The sequence below is a fragment of the Oenanthe melanoleuca genome, chromosome 19 (genome assembly GCF_029582105.1).
Source record: "Oenanthe melanoleuca isolate GR-GAL-2019-014 chromosome 19, OMel1.0, whole genome shotgun sequence".
NCBI lineage: Eukaryota > Metazoa > Chordata > Aves > Passeriformes > Muscicapidae > Oenanthe > Oenanthe melanoleuca.
The window spans coordinates 763,229-788,144 of record NC_079352.1 but is presented as its reverse complement, the minus strand read 5'-3'; the positions used below and the strand labels follow the sequence as shown (position 1 = coordinate 788,144).

Below are 24,916 nucleotides of genomic sequence, written 5' to 3'. Positions count from 1 at the left end.
TCTAAAATATAAATGGCATTAAATCAGGTCTTGTAGAAAGGTTTTAGCAAAAGGTTTAACAGCCTCCAGAGCAGTTAAGCTCTGAAAAAATTGCACAAATTGCACATCCAGATTTCTCTGTGACTCCTGATCCCAGTGTAAGGAGCAAATTGCTCAGGAGCCAGCAGAGCTCACTCACTAAAGGCAAGAGGCTTTGCAATGTGGGTAAAAGTGGGCCAACCAACCTATAGGTAGTGTCACTGTGATGGATGGGGTAGGTGTCCATGGCAACGTTCTCCATGGAGACGTCGGTCAGCAGCAGCGACTTCCTGTGCTTGAGGCTGCAGCGGCTCCGCACCTCCTCGGACACGGTCAGCAGGGCTGCAGGGCACAAAGCAGGGCAGGGCCAGGCCAGCTTTCCACAGCAGCACCACAGGGAGCAGCACAGACAACATTCCACCCACCTGCGTTTCTTACATACATCCACATCAACACCACTGAGCTGCACTTACACTCAGCAGATGCACAGATTAAAAGCAGATCACATAAAAAGAATTCTGTTTCCCATCCAGTTACAATGACAAGATTTACAAATTTGCCCTCACATGGTCACAATTTCTATGTCCAGAAAGCCTGAATGCTGTCAGGCACACACTGGAGTACTGACACTAAGAAACCTCCAGCCTCCCTGAAGTCCCAAAGCTGCAGAGCAGGTGCTGTGCCCAAAAAACCTTCCCCTGTGCCCACCCTGCCCACACTCCTGCCCACCAGTTACAAGTTCTCTTTGTGCTGGTACAATTTTAACAACCCCAACCTGAAGGAATTCCCCAATAATCCTCTTCTTTTCAGCCAGCCCAGACTGGGAAGGAGGTTTGCTTCATTACCTGCCAGGTAAGCCACGCTCTGGGTGTTCACCTCAAACTTGTCACAGTTCCTGTGTTTGTTAACCAGAGCAAGGAGTGTGTGCAAAATCCTCACTGTTCTTGCTACAGTGGTAGGGGAAGGATGCCTGTACCCTAAGAAAAGACTGTATTTAACTTTTGAATCCATATTTATGAAGCACTAGTATTTTGAAAGCATTCAGAAATATTTTCCAGCATGTTCTCAGACATTCCATCTCAAGGGTAACAGAGCACAGTGCTACCAGAAATGGCACATCTAAGACTAATTCTTTCTGTCCCTCCCCTCAAAACTGCATGATTTCAAATGTCTGTGCATACATTACACCTGTTAGCTCACAAATCAGTCTTCTAGAAAACCAGTGAGCCTGAGCACAGGCAAACAGGGAGAGACATTCTTGGAGGAAGGACTGCAGCAAATGAAGCCCTGTGACAGTTCAGAACTTTCAGCAGCAGCACTAAAGACCATCACAGGAGATGTATAAAGGAAATCTGGCAAAGTCCTTTAATCCAAGGGAGGTTAAATTCTGAATCTACTCTGAAACCCAAGTTACTCAAAATCCACCACCCAGTGTGGCCTCTTTATCCCCTGCCTTGTTTTTATTCCTGAAGTAAGAGTGTTCATCTCAAACAAAGAGCAGCATGCACTCTTACCTTTCAGGAGATGTCCCACTAGTGCAAAGTTGAAGTTGGAGTTGAAATTCAGCCCAACAAAATGATCCATCTGCTTGCAGTGCCATTCCAGTGGTCTCCTTATCTCCATGAACACTTCTTCTGGGCTCTGAGCAACAAAAACAAAATACAAGAGCACCTCACTGGAAGCTACTCAGGACATCTCAAATTTGTTGGGTTTTTTGTTTAAGTGACAGAACAGCTCTTTTAGAGGCTACAGGAAAATAACAACACTTTCTCACAGATCACATCTGGACATTTCTGTTCCAGTTTCAGAGTAATGACAGCTTCTCTCCACATCTTTGTCAGTGGGTATCATCCAAGTGAAACAGTTTCTAATGCAAATTCAGGTTTAGTTGCTTAGCAAGTGTTCACAAGGACAAAGGTGGGTTTTTCCCTCTCTAGGAGTGAGGGCTGTGGGCTCACCTTGTCGTTGAACACACGCAGGCTGTCCAGGGTGTGCAGGTTCTGCTCCAGCAGGGCTGTCCCTGCCGAGTACAGGTTCACCTCATCCAGCTGCAGCACAGCCATGGCCACCCAGAACAGAGCCTTGTGCATAGGGGAGTCCTGCAGGGACAGAAAGAGCCACCACTGCACTTCAGAGCCAGCTCCTGCAGGTGGAGGACAGCCAGGACAGAGGGGAGGGTTTGTCCCCTTGTAGCAGGTTCTGTCCTCAGCCACATCCATCCCAAGGGAACAGATGCTCACATGGACCTGTTAAAGCACTTCACAGGTGAAGAGTAGAAAGGAAATTAATTCCAAGCCTTGTTTGCACCTCCCAAGCCATTCCTCCTCACCTCTACCCCTTCCCTGCTCACAGAGTCAGACCCACCCTGTGCAGCCTGACCAGAAATGGCTCTGCTGTTCTCACCTGAACAGGGACTGCAGCTCTGCACACAGAGCCAGGCACTTCCTCACCAAAATCAGAACCACACCAGGATGAACTGGCATTCAACACACCCTGGGTCCCTTCAGCAGAGTCTTTTCCAGAACAAGTTTTCTTCAGCACCAGGAGCTGCACCGGGCTCTTTGCTCCTGCTGTGCCCCCAGACAGGAGCCTGAAGCAGCAGCAGCCCCAGGGGCCATGCCCAGCCCTGCAGGGCCCAGCACAGACAGTGAAGGCAGCACTGGAGCCTTGTGGAAGGAACAGGCACAGCCTGGGCACAGCCTCTGCCCAACTGCCAGGGAGGCAGAACAGAACATTCCCAGCATTTCTCAGGCCTTTGCACTGGTCCCACAATCTGCCACACTTCCCATTTGTGCTCCTTCCATGCATGAGTCACAGTGAAGTGTGAACTTCAGAAACCCCAACACTTCACTTGTATTTCTGAGATTATACCCATAATCATAATTTACAAATACATTCTCTTTTATTCAAAAAGCCAGTGATTTACCTTGTTAAGAAGAGGCTGCAGCTTGGTGAGGGCTATAACTGTGGCTTCTATTAGAACTTGGCTATTATAATTATCAGGGCCTTTCAAACAGCTCTCAAGTCCCTTTTTTAAAAAAGAGAGTAATTAAAAATACAACCATAATTACATTTTGCTTTGTAAAAAGAAGATCAAAGCTCTGCACAATAACTGTTTTTCTCAATTACTTACAAAGCCTGAGCTCATTTTAAACCAACTCTCAAGAACTTTTCCAAATGGAGATTTAGACAGCAAAAACAAATGTATGGCTGCACAGTCAGACTGCAGGGGGGTATAAGAGCTGTAGAAAAGCTCTTTTATCATTTATATATTTATATGATTAAATTCAAGTTTGTGTCTATAAAACTCCAATGAAATGCTTAAAGGATACATATTTAGTTCGTTGTTCACTTGCTATGGGACACAATCTGCTTTAGACTGATGGAACATCATTGTCAAGCCAGGCACCTGCTTCAAAGTTTTCTGATATAAATCAGCTCTTTACTATATTTACTTACAACACATGAGGTCATTCACTTCCTCTAGGAAAAAGGAAGCTATGCATGTGCATGCTGGTAAATGCCTTAACAGAAAATTTCTCATTTATTCAAATGCTGACTGCTGGATCCACCTGTGTCAGGAGTTTTAAACTCAATACTGAGACCTGTTGATACTCTAGAAATCACAGCAGTGATGGAACTCATTCAACTTAAATTCAGAAGCCACCAAATCAATTTAAATTCAGAAGCCTGGCCTGTAGAAAGTGTATTTCCCATCAGTTCTATACAAGAATATGCTTGAAAGATTTATCCTAAAATTATACCAAGTTCTATATTTGATGGGAAGATAAAGCTAAAAATAGCTACTTTATGAGTCACAAAAGAAAAGAGACAGACCCATATACCTTGCTGAGAATTCGGATGATTTGTTTTATTTGTCCATGAGACACTCGTTTACTTATACAGCCAAAGACAACCAGTGCTCTTGGCTGCAGGGAGGGGTTGTACTGGAATGCAAACCTGGGAAGAAACACAGCACAGGGCATTAAACAACATACACCAAAATATAAATATAACAGAAGGATGAAACTCAGGGTGTACTGCAGAGGCAGGGAGGGCTCAGGGCTTGAGTCCATGACTTACTTTTGAGCTAATTCAGTCCACTGGTCCAGCCACTTGCACGTTGGAATGTCCCTCATACAAGCCTAGAGAGAATGAGATGGTTTGAATAGATGGAACATGGAGAAAATGTATTTGTACAACTGGGAATGTGCAGAAAAAGTTTGGCTCTCAGAAATCAGCTGTTAACTGTCAGCAGGGAGGAGGAACAACCCCTGCACTTGCTGCCTGTCCAGGTGTCCCTCCCCTGTCCCCAGGATCCCTGTCCTGTCCCCCAGGATCCCTCCCCTGTCCCCAGGATCCTTCCCCTGTCCCCCAGGGTCCCTCCCCTGTCCCCCAGGGTCCCTCCCCTGTCCCCAGGATCCCTGTCCTGTCCCCCAGGGTCCCTCCCCTGTCCCCAGGATCTCTCTCCTGTCCCCCAGGGTCCCTCCCCTGTCCCCAGGGTCCCTCCCCTGTCCCCCAGTGTCCCTCCCCTGTCCCTCAGGGTCCCTCTCCTGTCCCCCAGGGTCCCTCCCCTGTCCCCCAGGATCACTGCCCTGTCCCCAGGATCACTGCCCTGTCCCCAGGATCCCTCCCCTGTCCCCCAGGATCACTGCCCTGTCCCCAGGGTCCCTCCCCTGTCTCCCAGTGTCCCTCTCCTGTCCCCAGGGTCCCTCCCCTGTCCCCCATCCCCTCTCACCTCCATGATCTCCAGCAGGGCCTCAGTGACTGTCTCCAGGGAGGTGAGGGCGAAGGTCTCTCGCTCGTAGGAGCCGGGCGAGAAGGAGCGGTCGCGGTAGCTGGAGCGGAACGCGATCACCGCCGCCGACTTCACCTTGCTGATCCCAAACAGCAGATAAAACTTGGGCAGGGAGAACTCAGTCAAGCTCAGCCTTAAAACCTGCTTGGTCTCCTCTGTGGAATAAAGTTGCACATATTAGATTTACAGCAGGGAAATTCAAGTGCGCATTTTCCCCCCAGGGACACCAAAGCCAAGCGGTCCCTGTGCCCATCCCAGCACTGCCCCTCTGCCACTGCCCTGAGTCAGGCACAGCAGCTCTGCTCCTGCCCTGGCTGCTGAAACCTGGCACAAGGAATGGATTCCAGAGACTGCTGCAGAGGAACTTGTCTAAAATGCGGCTCTGTGTGTTCTCCTCACAATGATTCAGAAAATGGAAACCCATGTTCCTGCTCTGAAATACCGACAGAACTGGAAGTTCAAACTGCAGCAGACTCTGCTTTTGGCTCTGGCACTCACATGAAGAAAGACACTTAAAGCAGAAGAAAATGATGGCCCTGCTCTGGCACTGAGTATCTTTACAGTTCTGACCTTTCAGCTGATTTCAGTGCACTTCAAACCCAGTGTGTGAGCAGGAGGCTCAGCACCCCGTGCACCAGAGCACAGACACACAGACACCCCTGTGTGTGTGCACACCCACTCTCCCTGCTGATATGTACTGACAGAAAATGAGATTTCAGACACTTAAAGAAAGACAAAGCCATATAAATTTTGAATTTTTCTTCTGCACAAAATTCAGCCTGGTTTTACGTTGTGCTTCTGGGCTAAGAAGTGCCAAATTGCTAATAACAATTATTTTAGGACTGCTAAAATACAACAGTAAATAAAATACCTGTTTTAAACACTGTAACTTCATAATTCCCTTATGTAATTGGTATTTTTGTTACCATGTTATGCAGCCCTTCACAAGATGCACATGAGCCAGTTTTAGCACAGATGTATTTGCTCCTCTGCCTTACCAGAAAATCACTGGTACTTTCTTCTCCTTCTCTAAAACTCATTATACAAACACTTTCTATTATGCACCTGCTCTAAGTAAGATATTTTTTAATTCCACACTCATTTCTTGTTGATCATATCCACATTCTGATTTGTATTCATGCTGAACCAAAACCCAATATTTTCAAAGTCTCAGAACAGTTTGCAGAGAAAGACAACGCAAATATTTGTTAAACAAATTAAGGAGCAATCAGCTTCATTGAAAATCCAAAAAAGCTCACCACTGAAGTGAAGCTGTGAACAAGTGCAAAGAGAGTGAATGATGTTGATGACGAGCCCGTGGGTGGAGGCTCTGAGGGAAAGGGGCCCCGTGGCCACCAGCAGAGTCACCACGTGGAACAGGTAGGGGAGATGTGCTGCCACGTCCAGGGAGTTGTTGAAGGAGAGCATGAGCATGTACCGAGCCAGGATGGCAATGTCATCCCACATCAGGTGCTGCTCCAGCGTGGGCGTGGGCGACAGACACGTCTTGTCAATGATCTTACACATCCTCCCAATCACCTGGAAAGACAGCAACCATTTTGTTCTACTCAAAGGGGAGCGCAGCTCAGAATTTCAGTAAAAACCACCAACACTTAACACTGAAATTACTCCATTGCTTGGAACCTGTTTTATCATGGCTTTTGCCTTGCTGCCTGTCTTGACTTACCAGGAAACATCTCAGTGTCACATTAGTAAATAAGTTGAAATTATTCTACAAAAGGAAATGAAGGCAAAGAGGGAACTCACTTTGCTTGACACCAGCTTGACATTGCCAGAAGCCAGTGCTACAGCTGTGTCTGCCATCACCTCAGCTTTGATGGAGCCCAAGCCCCCCGTGGCACTGGTTTTGATGAAACTGTCCAGCACTACATCCAGGAGATCTGTTATCTGACAGAGAAAAAAAATCCTTTCTTACCAGTCAGATTAACTTTACTTTTCCACAGTGAACCACCCTTGAAACAGCAATCAACAACTAATCACAAACTGAAGCATCCATTTTAGTAACTTGTTACCCTTTTGGCAAAGAGGCCCATGCAAATTTTAGAAGCACAAAGCTGAATTCCATTAGGTTTTACTACCAGTGATTCAGAACTAGAAACTATAATTTAGCACTCTTTTTAGTTTATTTTATTTTCCACTTTAAAGTCTAACTCTTTACAAAATGCTGACCCCAGTAAGAAGAAACCTGATTTGAAGTGCTAAAAGCTGGTGTTTGTGTGCAGCTGATGCAGGAGCTGTACCTGGCCCAGACTGCCCCATATCTTGGCCTGGATGGAAGGGTACATCTGCTTCTCGTTGATGGTCATGGTGATGAGCTTGTCCAGGATGGCGGTGACGCGCTGGCGCTTGGCGTCGTCGTTGTGCTTGCAGAAACGCACCAGGTTGGACAGCCAGGGGGTCATGTACTCCAGGCACAGGTGCTTCAGCTCAATGCCTGCAACAACAGCACAGCTCATCACACACAGCCAGCACCAGCCTCTCCTCATGAGGAGCCTCCTCAGCCCTTTCAGCTTCAGTGCTGAAATGATTCCTGCCCGAGTTGAGCAAAGAACACTGGGCAAAGAGAAGCTGCAAAGAGGCAAGGCAAAAGGAGAGAGCAGCAGAGCCAGTGAGGAAGCTCAGGGGGCTAAGCTAGATCTAAAATCTTTTTAGAAATTAGAATCTTTTCAAATTAATTTTCAACAAGCACTTGAGTTACTTACTGGATTTGCTAAATCCTGAAATACACTCCTCCAAGAACTCCAAGGTGAGGTGTGGCTCATTTGCTGCAAGAGTCTTACTGATAGATACAATAAATAGTGTGTTGTTGGCAGGAATGCACAGACCTGAAGTCTCCAGTAACTGGCCCTCAATCTTTAAATTAAAGGTACAGGTTAAGGCACATAGAAGATTATAGGCAGCAGACCTGTAACAAAGCAAACAGTGAGATTTGTAAGAGCTTTCTTGTACTTTTGAACATATACATGTTATACAGCACAGTACTGACATTCCAAAAATCAATTCAATGCTGCTGTAGGAGAAATTACATCTAAATCCCAAACTTTTTCCCTGGACTGGTTACAATTCAAGGAAAATAAGAATTTCCTTGGAGAAATAGAAGAAATTATTCTTCTACTTGCTCTGAACAATTTCTGATAAGATTACAGAATAAGTTTGAAGGGCTCTGTACTGGACTTCTCAGAACAGCTTGGAGTTCCAAGAAATTCTAAATCCCTCCAGGTGTACCTGAGCTGCTGGGAGAGAGCCTGCCCAGAGCCCAGAGTGTCCCTGGCTAGCACCCAGCCTGGGGGAGCCTGTTCTGACACAAATCACAAGCTGCTCTAAGGGGTACAGCTCCCATGTCCTTAAACAAGAAGCTCAACACCATGGAAATCCTATGTACCCAAACAACACAGAGTGCAAAGCAGAACTACTACTTATAAAGAGAAATTAAGCTTCCTTCATGCCCTCACTTCCTCTGACAGTGTGTGCCTTTCTTCACTTATAAAAACTCCATCTTTATTTATTAGAAATTGCATTTTAGGGAGCTGTAGGCTTTGGTCAGGAGAGGATCTCTAGCAGCAGAGCAGCCCTGGAAGCCCCCAGCAGTGAGCAGAGCAGCAGCAGGGTTGGGGTCTGTGCCCCAGCAGTGAGCAGAGGGGCACAGGGTTGGGGTCTGTGCCCCAGCAGTGAGCAGAGGGGCACAGGGTTGGGGTCTGTGCCCCAGCAGTGAGCACAGGGGCAGGGTCTGTACCCCAGCAGTGAGCAGAGGGGCACAGGGGCAGGGTCTGTACCCCAGCAGTGGGCAGAGCAGCAGCAGGGGCAGGGTCTGTACCCCAGCAGTGAGCAGAGGGGCACAGGGGCAGGGTCTGTACCCCAGCAGTGGGCAGAGCAGCAGCAGGGTTGGGGTCTGTACCCCAGCAGTGAGCAGAGGGGCACAGGGTTGGGGTCTGTACCCCAGCAGTGGGCAGAGGGGCACAGGGGCAGGGTCTGTACCCCAGCAGTGAGCAGAGCAGCAGCAGGGGCAGGGTCTGTACCCCAGCAGTGGGCAGAGCAGCAGCAGGGTTGGGGTCTGTACCCCAGCAGTGAGCAGAGGGGCACAGGGTTGGGGTCTGTACCCCAGCAGTGAGCAGAGGGGCACAGGGGCAGTGTCTGTACCCCAGCAGTGAGCAGAGGGGCACAGGGTTGGGGTCTGTGCCCCAGCAGTGAGCACAGGGGCAGGGTCTGTACCCCAGCAGTGAGCAGAGTGGCACAGGGGCAGTGTCTGTACCCCAGCAGTGAGCAGAGGGGCACAGGGGCAGGGTCTGTACCCCAGCAGTGAGCAGAGGGGCACAGGGGCAGGGTCTGTACCCCAGCAGTGAGCAGAGGGGCACAGGGTTGGGGTCTGTGCCCCAGCAGTGGGCAGAGCAGCAGCAGGGGCAGGGTCTGTACCTCAGGCTGGGGTCAGAGCTGCCCAGGTTGAGCAGGGCAATGTTGAGCAGCGTCCCAGGCACGTCCTTGGGCCGGATCTTGGTGTGCTGGGGGATGGAGTCGGGCTGGGACAGCTCCCAGCGCGTGCGGATGTGGATGATGGACCTGACGATGGCCTCGCACTCCTGGTGCATGAAGGTGAGCGGGGTGCCCTGGTTGGCAATGGTCAGGGTGAACTGGTTCTCGTCCACCAGGCAGATCTCCTCGATCTCCGAGGCGTAGTAGATGTCGTTGAGGAACACGGTCTGGCCCAGCACCCGCGTGCGCTCCGCCGACGTCACCTGCACCGCTGTCGAGCCGACCTTGGGGACAGGACAAACTGCTGCAGCACTCCTGCTGCTCACACCAAGGGACACAAGCCTCACACTGCTGCCAGCACAGATAACTGTATGAAATTTTGTACTTCCTAATGGGGCATACCAGAAAGTTGAGATTCCTCCTCTAGACAAAGGAGGAGAATTATGAGATGGTAAAATCATATTCCAACCCTTATACAAATATAGCATATCACTAGGGATAGCATTAAAAGCACTTACTTTAATAGAAACTTTGGTGTCTTTATGAGCCAGTTTGAGAGCATTGTGAAACACCTTCAAGTCCTCCTCCAAAGCCAAGGTAGCTGCTGGGAGTTTCTGCTGGTCGTGTTCGATGTGCTCTGCCAGCTTCCCTGGAGAGTCTATGAAAACAAGCCTTTTGCTCCCTTTCAAACCTGTCAAGAGCCTTTCATGGTATTTGGTGTATTCTCTGACCCAAGAGTTACAGTTATAAATAAAAACTGCTGCGACATTTTCATAAGCAAAGCCTGGAAAAACTACAAACCATTTGGAAAGAAAGTCTGTTTTAAAGCGATTACTGGGGCCAGCATGGGTGAGGTCCACCACGATTTCATATGGCTTTGCATAGTATGGCTTCAGGGTCAGCAGCACGTGGTAGATCAGCAAATCCCCGTTGATCTGACCAGTCTTGAACCTGTAGGAGAGGACAGACATGGCTGGGTCATGTTTGAGCCCCACAGCACAAAGCCCTTGGTGCCCAGGCTCCCTGTCCTGTCCTTGACCCTCAGCACTGTCCTGTGACAGCAGGGACACCACACTCAGTGCCCAGCACGAGGGAGCTGGGATTCCACTCAGCTTCACCCTGAAGTGCCCCACAAGCTCTGAGTGCCCCTAACTTTGTAACTGCCTTAGAGATTAAAATTATATCTGTATGTATATGTGAAAAACATATTTATCTCAGGAGTCTCAATCCACAGCCCAAGTTTTCAGAGGGTCCAGAGGCACTGTAGTTACTCTATCCTGCAGCACTCCAATGCCTGGGGGTGTTTCTAAGAATGGTCAGTCCTCTGAGGAGTACAGAGGATTTACCTACAAAAATAGCTCTTTTCAAAAACTTTCACATAATTGAGGATATTTTTTCTCACTTAAAAGATTCTCTGAATTTTGAGACTGGGCAATGCATTTGCCTAAACCACATCTCCAGGGTTCACACAGCAGACTGGATCCTAGTAGGAAGACTTAATTAAAGAAAAAATTTATCAGCAGCTTGTGAAAATTTAACGTATTTTTAAATACCTGTCACTGTTCTGAGCTGTCATTAGCTCAACTCTTCCAAGGCAACCAACAGGCTACAGAAAAGCTGATAAATGCTCTAAGGGCTCTGGGACACTTCTCTCCATCACACCTGAGTGTAGGACAGCCCAGAGACAAACACAGAACTTTCATCTGCACCAGAGATTTTCCCCCCATCACCTCCTGTGGTTCTGAGAGCTAAGTTGGGCAAGTTGGTGTTTTCCCCCAGTGTGTCATGGTGTAGCTGTTACCCAAAGGAAGTGTGTCATCACTGTGGTTTTAGTTTCCCCCTTAGAGCCACATGTCATTGCAAGGTTTGTCTAAAAATCACCAGCACTGTCCAAATCTCCCTGCTGTGCACTGATGGTTGTTTGCACCCTAGGAGCCAATACTTGGACAAAGAAATTTTATTGTCAAAGGACTAAGTATCTGAAACATCCACACCCTGTTGACCACATCTTGGCAAGGTAAGTACACATTTTCCTTCTCTTTTAGGTTGTCCTTCAAAGTTTCTTACATTTTGTAGAAAATTATATGCAAAAGTATTTTTACAGAAGTGTAAGTAATTAGAAAATACCAACAAACTGAATCAGCTGAATCAGGGAAGCTGATAAACTGTATTTTCCATCATGTTAAAGGTTATTCACAGTCAGGCTCCAAGGAATTAACAGTGACAGTCACGACTTGGCTCTGCTGTCCCTGCACTGCAGATCTGGCTGAGCACTGAGACCCCAGCACTACCCAGACACAAAGGGCTGAACTGAACAGAAAAGCAGCTCTTTAAAGATCAGTTCCTTTGCTCTGGTGGTTTCAAGAGCAGCCCTTCACACCATGAAGTCGCTGATTTTTAAGAAAATCAGATCTGGTCTGGAAGGCCACAGGGAGCCCTGGGCTCAGTGTGGCTGGGGCAGAGCTGGAGCTGCACCTGGGCAGGGACAGGAGAGCTGCAGTGACTGTGCTGCCTCTGCCCAAAATAGCTGAAATGGTAAAACTCCAAGCTTTGCTGGCCTTGCTTTTCTTTTCCTTTTCAAAGCAGGCCACAAGGAATCATCCAGGTGACTTCCACAAACAAAAATCCTACCTGAGCTGTAGTTTATGACTAAGATGGTTTCTAGCTCAAACTGAACAAACAGGATTAAGCTCAGGATGGAGAATAATTTTATGTTATGGGTGAACATTAAAGGCACAGACTTTTTGCTGCTTCCTTGCTGTGTAAGGAGAGATCCCTTAGACACCAGGTGGATCCCTGCCTTCCCTTCACCTGGTCACACACCAAGAACATCCCTTCTCTCATTTTTCATATTCACACACACAAACACACTTTGTTACCTTTACGGCAACAAACACATTTGTTCAAGAACAAACATAAAATTAGCAGTGTTACTTTTGGTCACCCTCTGTAGCATTTCAATTTGCAGCAAGCAGGGTGTGGGACACTCACAGGAAACATTTTCACCAGTTACCAGAGACAGGAGAGAGACACTGGGGGGACACTGCCTGGGTCACTGCTTGGCTGATTTGTCCCTGTTAATTTGTGGTTATTATCTTCCTATTAGACCAACCCCACTCTCACATTCCTACCCTGCAGAAAAATTCAACAGGTACAGGTCTGAATGCCACACAAATGTGGAACAGAACATATGAATGGTTATTCTCATTTGCATAATTATTGGTGGTGTTTTAAAGAAAATGTCACAATCTGTAGAATGTTCAGGAGAAAAACACAAGAAGTACATTTGTGATAAAGAGTTTTTTGTACCAAAAAGCAGAAAAATAATGGAAGAAAGATTTTCCTGGGCATTTTCAAGTACTCCAGCCAGCTGTGCTAGGAACTACACACAGTTCACATTTAGTTACTGCTGTCACTTACAGGAACATTTTGGGCTCCAGTTCCTCCCCTGCCCAGGGGGAATTCAGGGAGGTGAGAAGCAGAAGCCAGAGATCTGTAACCTCCACAGGCCTTTGTGAGTGGGCAGCTCAGAGAGAAGGAACTCCCAGAGCCTGCTCTGACATCACCAAACCCTCAGCAGGAATTTCTTCTCTTTTTCTCTTTGCTCCATGTTCTTTTCTGATCTTTGTGTGTTTTCAGTAAACCTCCAACTGTCAGAAGTTTGAGACAATCTATTCTTTCACAATCTGGGCACTTGAACTCGTCCTCCTACATCCCCCCAAAATGAGGCTGTGTGTTTTTCATCAAGAAGCCTGCTATTCCCTAAAGTCCAATCCAGACCTCTAAGATCCAGCACCTGCTAAACCAGCCCCATCATTTGTATTTTTGCAGGGGACTCAGCAGGAAGATGAAGACAAAGAGATGCAGTAACCCACACCTGGCCTTCCCTGTTGTGATCATCCTCTCCCTGTGCCTGCAAACGAGTGCAAACCACACAGGTTTGCACCTCAGAGAAGAAACCTGGAGTCCCACCAGCCAAAACCTCAGTGGGAGCCAGGGCAGGGCAGAAGAAAGCACAGATTCTCCTCTGAACCTCAATTTCAGCAGCCAAATGACTACTTTGGATATGCAAAGTACCCTGCCATCCTCCTCCACAACAGCCCAAAATTCAGCATCTTCCCCTGCCAAAACACAAAGTACCCTGCCATCCTTGTCCCCCACAATGACTCAAAATTCAACTTCCCCAAGTGCAGTTTCCACCACAGGAGAGCTGGGGAAAAGCAGCAAACCCAAGAGCCCAATGACCAAAGAAACCTGTGAAGACAATAAGTCTCTCATACTGATTTGCTTCATTATCATTGCAGTCCTTGTGCTCATCTGCATCTCCCTGTTTCTGTCCACAGTCATAGTAGCCAACAAAATCTCCTTTCTCAGAAGGGCCCAGCAGGGCAAGCGCAGGCCCAGGAGCAATGGGGACCTCCTGGCCACCACCAGCTTCTGGCCCACGGCAGCAGGGACGTGGCAGAGGATGCCCAAGGAGACAAGTGGGACTGAGCTGATAATGCAGGAGCTGGTGTCAGGGAGGGATGCTGTGAACCAAAGGAAAACTGATGATGAGACTACTGAGAAGCTCACCAAAGCAGGAGATAATGAACAAGAAAGCAAAGAACGAGCCCAGCCCCACAAACCTATTTTAACCAATTTTGTAGTTGAGATTTAACTCACACTCAGGTAAAAAAAATAATCTTTTGCCTTTGTTACACCATTAATGTAAGGCAAAAACTTGGATTTCAAGTAACAACAAGAAATTTCCCCCCTAGGAAAGCTAAATCCAGATCTTAGAGATTTTCCATTGCCAGTGGCAATGCTGCAGCCAGGTGTGCATGCAGAAGGAAGTAAGCCTGTGTTCAATAACTTTTTGTAAGTAGTGTCAAGACTGGTTTTACCTCTTTGACCAGAAATCAGGGTGACCAAAAGACAGAACCTGTCCATGCTCAATGACCTCAAAGGGGAACAAGGAACAAACAGTCTGATCTACACTCTGAACACTAAGATGCTGCACAGGCATAACCAAGTTGATTTTTAAAGAAAACCATACATTAGTCACAATTCTGATTCAACCACTAATCCAGCATCTAGTCCCTCTCAAAAGGCCCTTTTGGATTTTCCATCAAGAACTTCTAAAACCAGCTTAATTACTTTTGAAACAGACTGATTTGAACCATATTTATTGTGTTTTGACACTGTCTATGAATAGATGAATTACGTAGTATTTGCTAGAATATGAGAACTTGTTCAATTTGTTTTCTTCAATAAACTTGCAATGTCAGTTTTTAAATGACTTATGTGACTATTTTTTAAGTCAAAATATTAGAAAAAAATATGACCATGCATTTTGGAATGTTTTATTGTCTGAGCTCAGTAAAGGTCTCTGATGACTTGCTGTGATTTCCTGCATGGAAACACACTCCACTTTCTCCTGACACCAAAGAGAACATGCCAGCAATTCCTCCAAATCACAACAACTTTTAGTTTCTTTATTCTCAGAGACCTGAGCTTCCCATAATTCCAGGGAGGAGCCTGTGGCTGCTCTCTCTGCAGCAGAGCTTTGCTCTTTTAAGGAAACGTGAGCAGCTTTCCCCAGGCTGCTCCTGGGGCTGAAGCAGCTCTTGTTGCACTGTGGTTACAAGTGCTGAGACTGCCAAAGCTCCAAACATCCTGTGCAGCTGTGACCAACAGCTGTGACACATAAGATGGTTGCACAAGTTTGAGAGGAGCAGGATGACTGAACTCCCACCCCAGTTCCAGCAGATCACCACGAGCTTGGCTGGCAGGGCAGAGGCAGGACCACAGCACCATGGCAGCCAGGAGAGAGACAGAGCTCAAAAAATGCAACTGCCAGGCTCAGAGGTGGGTTGTGTCATGAGGAAAATAAAGTTGGAAGGAGTTTGCATGCTTAACCCAGAACTGGGAATCAGCTGTGGGGGTTGAAGAGGATGGGGAGGAGACAAAGAAATCAGACAGGAGTTAGTGTGAGGATGGGATCAGGATGTGTGCTTGCTGCAGGAGCAAGCAGAGCAGGCAGAGGCACCACAGGAAGGGCTGCAGAGGAATCTGTCAGTAGCTACTGGCAGAAAACAATTGCAAAATGCCATGAGGACATATTTGGTGTGGGTTTCTTTCCGCCAGGCAGAACTGCTCACACAGACCAGAGGGCAGCCTGAGTTACACTCCTGAGTTACACTTCATGCTCTGGACAGGACAGATGGGGAAGCAGCTGCCCAGAGCACAGCCAGTGACGGCAGCAGGTCCCAGCAGTGCCCACACAGAAAACAACAAGAGAGCAGGGACAGGCTGAGGTGGAAGCAGGCTGTGCCCTCTGCCTCTCGCTGCAGCTCCCCAGCACAGGACGTGCACACAGCCAGCATCCCATCATCTCACAGCTTTCCATGACTCACCAAGGAACCCAGGGTGGCTTCCCACTAACAGCCCTGAGACCACAGCAAGCCCACCACTGAATCACATCAGCAACTCAAATCCAGCCCAGACTTGCAGAGCTTTTGATTCCCACAGAAGAAACTGCAATACTTCCTACAAGGACAGGCAAAGGGTATTTGAGCATTCCCACACAGCCACACAAGGTCCTGCTGTGGCAAGGGCCACACACAGGTTTCCAGCAGGGGCAGAGCAGAGGTTTGCCCCAGAGCAGTTACTCAGATCTCTCAGATAAAAACTCAGCTGCTGGCGCAGTCGCTTCCTGCCTGTGCTGGCAACTTCCTCCCCCTGTCCCCTGCACAAAGTTCTGCCATTTTCCACTGCCTGCCTGAGCACACACAGCCTCCCGAGCCTCCACCAGCACAGGCACACTCTGCTGGCTCCAGAGTAGATAAATGTACAGGTAAGGATCAACTTCAACTCTTGAGTCTATTTTGAGAAGAGGGGAGCAGGATAAAAACTGAATTGAATCATTTTAATCTGTTACAAACCCGGGTTTAGATCACGATGTTCTCGAGTCGTGAACTTACTGCTCGTGTGTGCTTACACTGCTGCATTTAAAATTTAATTCTGCCTGTCTGGAAACCCATAACGACTCATGCATATAGATTTCCCAGAAATAGCTTCACAGGACTAGCACTACAGCAACTAATGAATTAGCTCAGATTGCATGAAAGTGACTTCAGAAGGAAAAGAGCTATGTAGGGGATGAATTTTATACAATTTATTTCATATGGAGACATTTAGAGAGCTGAACTCTAACCAGTACAGGAATGAAAAGTCTGTTTCATGCCAACAACTCAACATTTGCACAATCTGCATGCAGGAATTTATTTATAAAACACTTCACCATTAGAATGCTGTGTCATTATAGCATCAGTAAGTGGAAAACTTTTAAATATTTTGCTCTGCTGAGCAAATATGAGAATAGGAAATAAAAGTTTGAGAGAATTGTAAAGGGACTTTTGCTTCCGTCTCAGCTTATATCACAACAAGCCATTTCTTCATTTCTGACAGCCCTGTCTGTCAATGCTAGTGAGTATTTTCCAGGTCCATAGCCAGTTTTAAGACTGATAAATGCTAGTTTGAAACCCTGTGAGGACTCCTCTGCCAGTGCCTTTTTCTGATGAGGTGAAAAAAGATAATAAGCCATTACCTTCAAACAAGCCACTTTATTAATATGATCAATAATGTTGAAAACCTGCTGTTATTTGTAAAGTCAGTGCCAAACCTGAACAGGCTTGAAATGTGAATTATTGGGGAGACTGTTATCTTAGCTATGATGGTATTAACACAGACCTGCCTGCTGGCAGTGAAATGCAGAAATACAGTTTGGAAGTGACCATGTCCTGCTTCTCTTCAGCAGGAGAGGACCCTTGTGAGGAGGCTGGAGGGAAATGGCCAGCAAGCAGCTCCTGCTGGTTCTGTTCTGTGGGGAAATCGGGAGCTGCCTTTGTGCAGCAGCAGCACCTCACCACACTGCCACGAGCCCAAGAGCAGACAAAGCCCTTCTGAACCAACTGCAAGCAACTGGGCCCAGTTCACACCAGTCTGACACAGCCCTGGCTCCCACAGAGCCCCAGCCCTTCCCAGGGCAGGAGGAGGCTGGGGATGGCAGCTGGGTAGCAGCAGTGATGCTGGGCAGCATTCTGATTGGGATGGCTCTGGCAATTGTCACAATCCTGCTGTGGAAATGCTGCATGAGGCCGGCCCTGGCCGAGTCCCACTGGGCAGGGCGCTCCCCGTTCGTGGACGGGGACACGCCAGATCTGCTGACAGACCCTGAGCAGGGCACCAAGCGCTCTTCAGTCTTATTCATGCTGCCCTGGAGACTGAAACAAGGCACCAGCCTGCAGGAGGAGCCGGCTGTCTCAGAGAACCCACCCCAGCACACTACGAGTTCTGAGAACGGGCAGGCAGCCCTGGGCTGCTCCCCAGCCCCAGCTCCTGTTCCTGTTCCTGTCACAGACACAGCTCCTGCCCCTGCCCCAGCCCCTGCCAGCTCTGCAGCTGCCTCCTGCCCTGCCCCAGACCCTGCACCCGAGTGCTCTGACCTGCCACCACCCCCAGAGTGGCTCAGGGAGCCCCCTGAGCAGCCCAGCCTGGATCCCCACGAGCACCCAGCACTTCACTTGGAAGCAGAGGAACCACATCCCCCAGCACCTGAGCTGCTGATCCAGGAGACCCAGGAAACACTGCCCCAGCCAGAACACCCTTTGTAGACTGCCAAATTAATTCCCAGAATACCCCACATTTTTCTTAAATCAAGTAAATTTCAAAAAAGTGAAAAAAGGAGAAGTTGATGTGGGCAAGAACTCAGCATTTCCTGGACATTTCCCTGGTGTTTCCCAACTTTGGCTTTCACAAGACAGAACAAGCTGCCTCTGCCTGAAGCAAATGTCTGACTACAATACAGACTGTTGCCCAGCCATCACGTGTAACAGGAGACTGCAGAGGGCAGAGCACAGAGCTGTGTGCCAGCACAGCCAGGCACAGGTACCTCACCTGGAGATGTCACACACAGCCCAGCTTCACACCAGGGTTTGCTCCTCTGGGCTGTGCAAGTCAATGCAATCAATGCCAGGACAATTCAATAAAGCTTTCTAAGTCAAACATGTTTTGGTCACTTATATGTATGCTGTGCATACAATGACTCTAGGAAAATATGTTTTCAATTTTCTTTACTGTTTACATAAGCTGCATGATTAGGTATGCCTAAAGAATTGCATTACAATTCTACAAAGATTTTTGTAAGGCTTGTTCACATGACACCCTGTTAAAATTAACAGCACTATAAATAAAACATCATAAACATTCTCACTCTACTATTGCTTTGAGAAAATCAGATTGAGATTTCCTGTAGAAATCTGTAAAATCCTACTGATTATAGCTGAGCTATAATATACCTGAGAACACCATGATAGCCTGATCTGAGAAGCAGAAAACAAAGTATTATAAAACTAGGAAAATATATTAGCTTTAAAAGCTTAATCTAGAAAGCCTAAATTCACATTAACCTCTGTTATAGAAGGAGAGGTTAACAGAAGGCAAAAAAAGTCCAAGCTAACCTGACTTTCAAATAGAAACATGAAGTGGAAGGGCAGCCCAGAGACTGCAGGTGTGCAGGGGGAGCCTGAGTGCAGGGGCAGGGGCAGGAACAGGGCTGTGGGGCAGGGCAGGAGCAGGAGAGGAGCAGCGGCAGTGGCAGGAGCAGGGGCAGCAGCAGTGGCAGGAGCAGGAACAGGAGCAGAGCTGTGGGGCAGGAACAGGAGCAGGGCTGTGGGGCAGGAACAGGAGCAGGAGAGGAGCAGAAGCAGTAACAGGAGCAGGAACAGAAGCACCCAGGCTGTGGGGCAGGGCAGGAGCAGGAGAGGAGCAGCAGCAGCACCCAGGGCCGTGGGGCAGGCACCCCCTGCCCCAGCCCAGCCCCTGGCAGGGCATCCCCTGCCCCAGCCCAGCCCCTGGCAGGCACCCCCTGCCCCAGCCCAGCCCCTGGCAGGCACTCCCTGCCCCAGCCCAGCCCCTGGCAGGCACCCCCTGCCCCTGGCAGGCTCGGGCAGGCTCTGCAGTGCCCGGAGGATCAGGTGGTTGCAGAGCCGGGCGCAGCCGTACGATGCAGCTGAGACAAGCACAGCCCCCGGCAGCCTCTGGAGCTGCTCTCCAGAACAAGGCGACCTCTAAGCTCCAATCCATCACAGAAACGATGTGCTGATACTGCAGGACACCACGGTAAGTTTGTGCTTTTTGATTTTACTCACAAAATCCTGCTACCAAATTGGAGATGGAAACAGGAATGCAATTAGGAGCTGATGACAGATGCTTGCACCAGAAATTTGCTGCAGTGTCAGAGATTTCTTACTAACGGTAACTCAGGTTCTAAACATGTGTTTCCAGTTTTGAGATTGTAATTAACACTGCAAGGAGGGAAAAATGCTACAGTGCATGTTAGCATGAACACCAGAATCTGGGTTTCAAGCTAAATTCCTACGATGTATTTTAACCGATTTACTTAAGCAAACAGCATGCCTGGATGGGGGGGACTGCTACATTACTGCAGAGATTTGTGAAGATCCAGTTGACAGCCATTTTTTCATCCTCTATAAATGAACACATTATTCCAAACATAATATAGGCTTGAAATCACTAAAAACAAGAAGCAGACATTGTATAACGTTTGGAAGAGACTTGCGTTTTCGGAAGAAAGCCCTCATTTGAGCTGGAGGGGGAAAGGGAGATGAAAAAAACAAGTCTCATTCTGCCAGACAACATGACAGGCTGAAGGGATGCTTTGTGAAGTCTCTCTTGAACAATTCTAAAAAGGACCATGCCACAAAGGGGGTTATTGATATTTTTACTTAATTTCTCCTGCAAGTGGCCATTGCCAAGACAACCCTTATACAGAGAAAAAATGTATTACATGGATTTAAAGGGTGTCATTTTGGTATATTTATTTCCAGGCAACAATGGAATACCAGATATTGAATGCATCTACCTGTCTGCTGGTCCTTCTGGTTTTCATACCCACTGGTTTGGGTATCTGTCCTTCTAGCTGTAAGTGCTCAGGAAACGACAGGAATGTGGACTGTTCAGGCAGAAACTTAACTGTACTGCCCCAGGGACTTCAAGACAACCTCACATATTTAAATCTGTCCTTTAACCAGTTTGTAGATCTCGATCATCAGCTAACGAGGTTCACCAATCTGAGGACTCTTGATATTTCAAATAATTGGCTCAAGAACGTTCCTGCTCATCTGCCAAAGTCTTTATGGGAATTATATGCCACAAACAACAACATTAAAGTTCTTCAGAAACTTGATACAGCTTACCAGTGGAATCTTAGAGTGCTGGATGTTTCCAGGAATATGGTGGAAAGAGCTGTCCTGATCAACAACACACTGAGCAGTCTCAAGTTTCTCAATCTCAGCAGCAACAAACTTTGGACAGTTCCAACCAATATGCCCTACAACATAGAGACAGTGGATCTATCCAATAACTTCTTGTCCCAGATACTCCCAGGAACACTGGTGAGACTGCAACACCTCACAAGCCTCTACCTGCACAACAACAAGTTCTCATATATTCCTGACAAAGCTTTTGACCAGCTGTCCCAGCTGCAGGTAATCACTCTGTACAACAACCCCTGGTCCTGCGGCGATAACCAAATCATCCCTTACGTGCTGCACTGGGTGCAGGGCACAGCTGCCCGGGTGCTGGGGGCTCCCTGTGCTGAGCAGCCCTGGCCCTGGGCCACCACCACGCCAGCCCCAGCCCCAGCCCTGCCCACGGGCCTGGACTCCAGCCCCATGATCAAAGGCACCAAGGCAGCGGACAGGGAGGCCTCTGAGCCCACCCAAGTGACCAAAAGGCACAAACAGTTGAAAGCCAAGGAGGTCCCTCCCTGGGGCACTCAGCTGCACGGCCCCGACGGCCCCCAGGAGGCTGCGGCCACCCGCACCGTGCTGCTGCAGGGCTCCTCCCAGGGCAACGCCAGCCTGGCCCCTGCCACGGGATCCTCCACCACCCCCATGACTTTGAGCATCACCAGTGGGATGCCCACAAACTACCCCAGGAGGCCTCACAGCACAACGGGCAGCTCGAGGCAGGAGGAGCCCACGGCGAGCGTCCCGTCCCGCGCCGGCCGCTGGCGCGCGGGGCTGCTCTGCCTGGCCCTGCTGCCCTCTGCCCTGGCCCTGCTGCCCTCTGCCCTGGCCCTGGCCATGCACTGAGGGCACCCTGGAATCACTGGGGTTATTCTGTGACAGCAGCTGCAGTGAACACCCCCAGCTGAAATAATGAAAGGAAGAAACTCCGAGTCCTGACTCTGATCTAAAGGAAGTAACGGTTCCTAAAGACGTGCACACTAATGTCTTGGTACTAAGCTGCTACTTATTTTCATATGTCTTAATTGAGTACAACTAATCTGTTATTTTGTTTATAAAAATGTGCTTATTTTGTATTTAAATTTTTCATTTTACTTGCACAGAATAAACACATCAGAATTTTAAGTACTGATTTTATGTATGATTTTGTCATTGAACAACTGGAAAAAACAGAAGGCCTGTATCATATCTGCATTGTCTTGCTTGACTTGCCAGTGAGCAATTCCTGTAATATAGCAGCACAGATTCTTTGTAAGTTATGATGACATGCAAAAGAAAGGGAAAAAATAAAGGAACTAAACTGTTTCACTAATCAGAAATTATTCCTGAGCAAAATCGCTAGCATGTATATCTATGTTTGCTTCATATGTATTAGAGTATTTTAAATATGAAGAAGAACAGTTTTGAATTTAGGAATTAAATATGACAATGCCATGATATCTGCTAAGAGGGTGTAAACTGAGATGGCAACACGGTCCAGCTTCAGCATGGGACAGTGGTAGGGGCCAGTATCCTTCTGCTCTGGCTTGACTTAGAGGCTGCAGGCAAGTTATTGCTCTCTCCATATTAAAAAAAAAAAAAAAAAGAAAAAAAAAGAAGAAAAATAAAAAGATAAAAGTAGAGAAAAATGCCAGATGTTCAATGCCATGACACTGTCAAACACCAAGGAGCTATCTACCCAAATTAATGACCTGGAACTCCTTGACTTTATGTCAAGTGACATCCTGAAATGTTAATATGTTCTGCCTAAAATACCACAAATTAGCCAGAACATAGCAAACTACTATCAGTAAAATGAAATATCAGCTGATTTCTAACACAAGTCATGTAACAAATCAATTAAGCAGTTAGCTGGTGATCTGTCATCGAAGCAATCCTGCCTCTTGTGACTTCAAAGAGAAAGAACCCAGTCCATGGCACTGAACAAGCCAAACCCTGCTTCCAAGGGCGAGCATGGATGCTCTTCTCCACATCAGCCAGTAGAAATAGCTGCACGCATGGTTCTGTCCACTCTAGGAAAATTATTTAAATTATGGCAAAGGTACTTGATATACTACAGATGAAGTTTTGCAAACAGCATGAAATGAAAACTGAAGAACAAGTTAATTGAAAAAGTATTATCCACTTAATACTGCAGATCTTATACAATGTTTTCCATTCATTCCAGGCCATTTAATTTCCAGTTATTGTAGCATGAAGGTGCTGCAAAACCCAGAAAACCTCACAACAGAGACTGGAGTCCTCTACCTGTTTCTCCTAAGGTGTCAATGGGGGCTGTAGATCATTTACAACCACTGGTATCAGAGAAATGACAACTTTCCAATTGTGAACAGTATTTCTACAACCGGAAACGTGTTTTAATTTCTAACAGTAAATGTTACACAAAGGATTTGTACAGTTATTTCATTGGCATTTAAGTAAAAATAAAGTTATGTTTGTATTGAACTGAACTAGTGACCGTGCTTCTTTTCTAACAAGCACAGTAATATGAACAAAGAGATAACATTGTATTATACAAACCTGTTTAAAGCAGACATTTGGCTCCATTGTCATGTCTTGTGGGGGGGAAATTATGGTTATATTAAATTGCATTATTTAGATACTGATGATTCTCTAATTTTGTTCAGCAATAAGCTGATGAGATGATTGCAGCATTGGGATATCCCTCCCCTTCCTACCCTTCAGAACTTAGAAACACTGAAGCAGTTCCTGTGTTTGCTGAGTGCAGACTGACTGTAGCACAGCACCAAGCTATTTCCCATGCTCAGAACTCAGCAATTCCCAAAACTGCCTCCCCACACAGAGGGAGCAACTGGGCTTGCAGGGCAGGACTCATCACAAAATGAGGTGCTGTGGCTAAACTGCTTGATTTGAGGAAAGTACAGGAAATACTGCATGTGTCTTTGCTGCAGAATCAGTACAAGATGCCAAATTCTATTGCATTAAAAAAACCTTCATGGAATCAACTTTAAAGGCTCTGAGAGTGTTTCACCCATAATGAGACTGTTTTCCTGAGGTTATCTGGGGCAAATTGCAAACTCCCACCCTAAAGGACTTGCTACCCAGCCTTCCAACCCCTCAGCAGGTAACAAAACCTGGGCGTGGTCGTGGGGCTGTGGGTTTTCCAAACGAGGGGATGCTCCCTCCCAAAGGCTGCAGCAGCACCAGCCCTCCCTGCCCAGACTGCCTTCAGCAGAGCAGACAGCCATGGAGGCTGGCTGGGATCTTTCTGGAATACGAATGAGCCGATAAGGCAGCAGGAGGAGGAGGCAGAGTGTGGGAGCCCAGCACTTGTTGCTGAGCAACTGCGCAGCCACTCTGAGCTGAGCCCAGCTCTGGGCTTGTAAACACACTGCACACTCGGCCTCCAGAAACACCAAATCATCTATTCTCAGTCAAACTGGTGTCCAAAACCAGTGTCTAGCATTTCAGGGCAATATTGAAAACACCCAGAAAAGCTCTGGCACACCTCTGATGGCTGTGTGCTCGCTCTGCAAAGGCTGAAATTGCTGTGGGGATTGCTGCGGTCTGCAGCAATAGCTCAGAGGTTTTATTCCTATTAATTAGTTTGAGATCAGCTTGAAAACCTGATGGCACTAGTTCAGGATCAATATTTATTGATTTATGGATCATTTTTGTAACTGGGTAGGGATTAGAAACAGAAGAGCACTGGCTCCAGAAGCTGGGTTGTTGCCCAGGAAACAAAATGTGAAGATAGATGACAGAAGGAATTAAATTTCACAGCACAAGAAGGACATAAACCGATCCAGATATATCTAAAATGACTCAACAATGCCTTAGCAACAAGATCTTCAACTAAAAAAACCAAAAAACCAAAAAAACAAAAGGAAAAAAAAAAGGGAGGGGGGAGGGGGGAAACAACCCCAAAAAACTCCAGCCTGCTACAAGCCCTGAAACAACCTGACAGCTCCAATGTACACCATTTTTCCACATTTCACACCTTGAAAACACAACACCTGGCTCAGAACCAGAAGACAAACAAATAAGCTCCACTTAGCCACATCCTATGAGAAGAGATGATGCCAGAGCATCATTCCTGCTGGTTGGAAAGGCAGCCCTGCCAGGATTACTGAATTGTGCAGCTGCTGAAGACAAAGGTAATAATTCACCTAGCATGTGGAATCACGTGGAAGTACAACAATATTTTCATCAATATCCCACACCTGAATAAAATGTTTAGAAATCTGCTCCTTCCCACCCTCTCTGAAGGCAGGAACACTTGGCTGACTGGACCACGGCAGTTTTGCCCAGTGAGGCATCTTTGGATAAATTAATT

General features: G+C 47.3%; 4 protein-coding genes across 7 annotated transcripts in view; 3 read left to right on the top strand and 1 right to left on the bottom strand.

Annotated features, from left to right (window-relative positions):
* Positions 1–24,916, bottom strand: part of NF1 (neurofibromin 1) — a 73,629-nt gene that overhangs the window by 10,781 nt on the left and 37,932 nt on the right. For both annotated transcript variants that reach the window (XM_056506820.1, XM_056506821.1), the window contains 14 exons: positions 9,823–10,255; positions 9,248–9,588; positions 7,540–7,742; positions 7,078–7,271; positions 6,584–6,724; positions 6,076–6,355; positions 4,757–4,971; positions 4,102–4,163; positions 3,864–3,978; positions 2,945–3,046; positions 1,977–2,117; positions 1,533–1,659; positions 864–995; positions 225–360 (listed from right to left, as the gene is read on the bottom strand). In XM_056506820.1, the coding sequence (XP_056362795.1) occupies positions 225–360; positions 864–995; positions 1,533–1,659; positions 1,977–2,117; positions 2,945–3,046; positions 3,864–3,978; positions 4,102–4,163; positions 4,757–4,971; positions 6,076–6,355; positions 6,584–6,724; positions 7,078–7,271; positions 7,540–7,742; positions 9,248–9,588; positions 9,823–10,255 (2,622 nt within the window). The remainder of the gene's footprint in view (positions 1–224; positions 361–863; positions 996–1,532; positions 1,660–1,976; positions 2,118–2,944; positions 3,047–3,863; positions 3,979–4,101; positions 4,164–4,756; positions 4,972–6,075; positions 6,356–6,583; positions 6,725–7,077; positions 7,272–7,539; positions 7,743–9,247; positions 9,589–9,822; positions 10,256–24,916) is intronic.
* Positions 11,156–14,585, top strand: EVI2A (ecotropic viral integration site 2A). Its single transcript, XM_056506824.1, has 2 exons — positions 11,156–11,321; positions 13,136–14,585. Exons 1-2 carry the CDS (start codon positions 11,218–11,220, stop codon positions 13,962–13,964), a joined length of 933 nt encoding a protein of 310 aa, XP_056362799.1. The 5' UTR covers positions 11,156–11,217; the 3' UTR covers positions 13,965–14,585.
* Positions 15,946–18,352, top strand: EVI2B (ecotropic viral integration site 2B). 2 transcript variants are annotated; one of them, XM_056506826.1, is made up of 2 exons: positions 15,946–16,142; positions 17,106–18,352. In XM_056506826.1, exon 2 carries the CDS (start codon positions 17,137–17,139, stop codon positions 17,959–17,961), a length of 825 nt encoding a protein of 274 aa, XP_056362801.1. In that variant the 5' UTR covers positions 15,946–16,142; positions 17,106–17,136; the 3' UTR covers positions 17,962–18,352. The 2 variants fall into 2 exon arrangements, with proteins under 2 accessions (XP_056362801.1, XP_056362800.1); XM_056506825.1 differs by having other exon boundaries at positions 15,947–16,142; positions 17,103–18,352.
* OMG (oligodendrocyte myelin glycoprotein) lies at positions 19,294–23,488 on the top strand. Of its 2 annotated transcripts, XM_056506823.1 has the most exons (2): positions 19,294–19,468; positions 20,197–23,488. In XM_056506823.1, the coding sequence occupies exon 2, from the start codon at positions 20,203–20,205 to the stop codon at positions 21,463–21,465; it is 1,263 nt and encodes a 420-aa protein (XP_056362798.1). In that variant the 5' UTR covers positions 19,294–19,468; positions 20,197–20,202; the 3' UTR covers positions 21,466–23,488. The 2 variants fall into 2 exon arrangements, with proteins under 2 accessions (XP_056362798.1, XP_056362797.1); XM_056506822.1 differs by lacking the exon at positions 19,294–19,468 and having other exon boundaries at positions 19,528–23,488.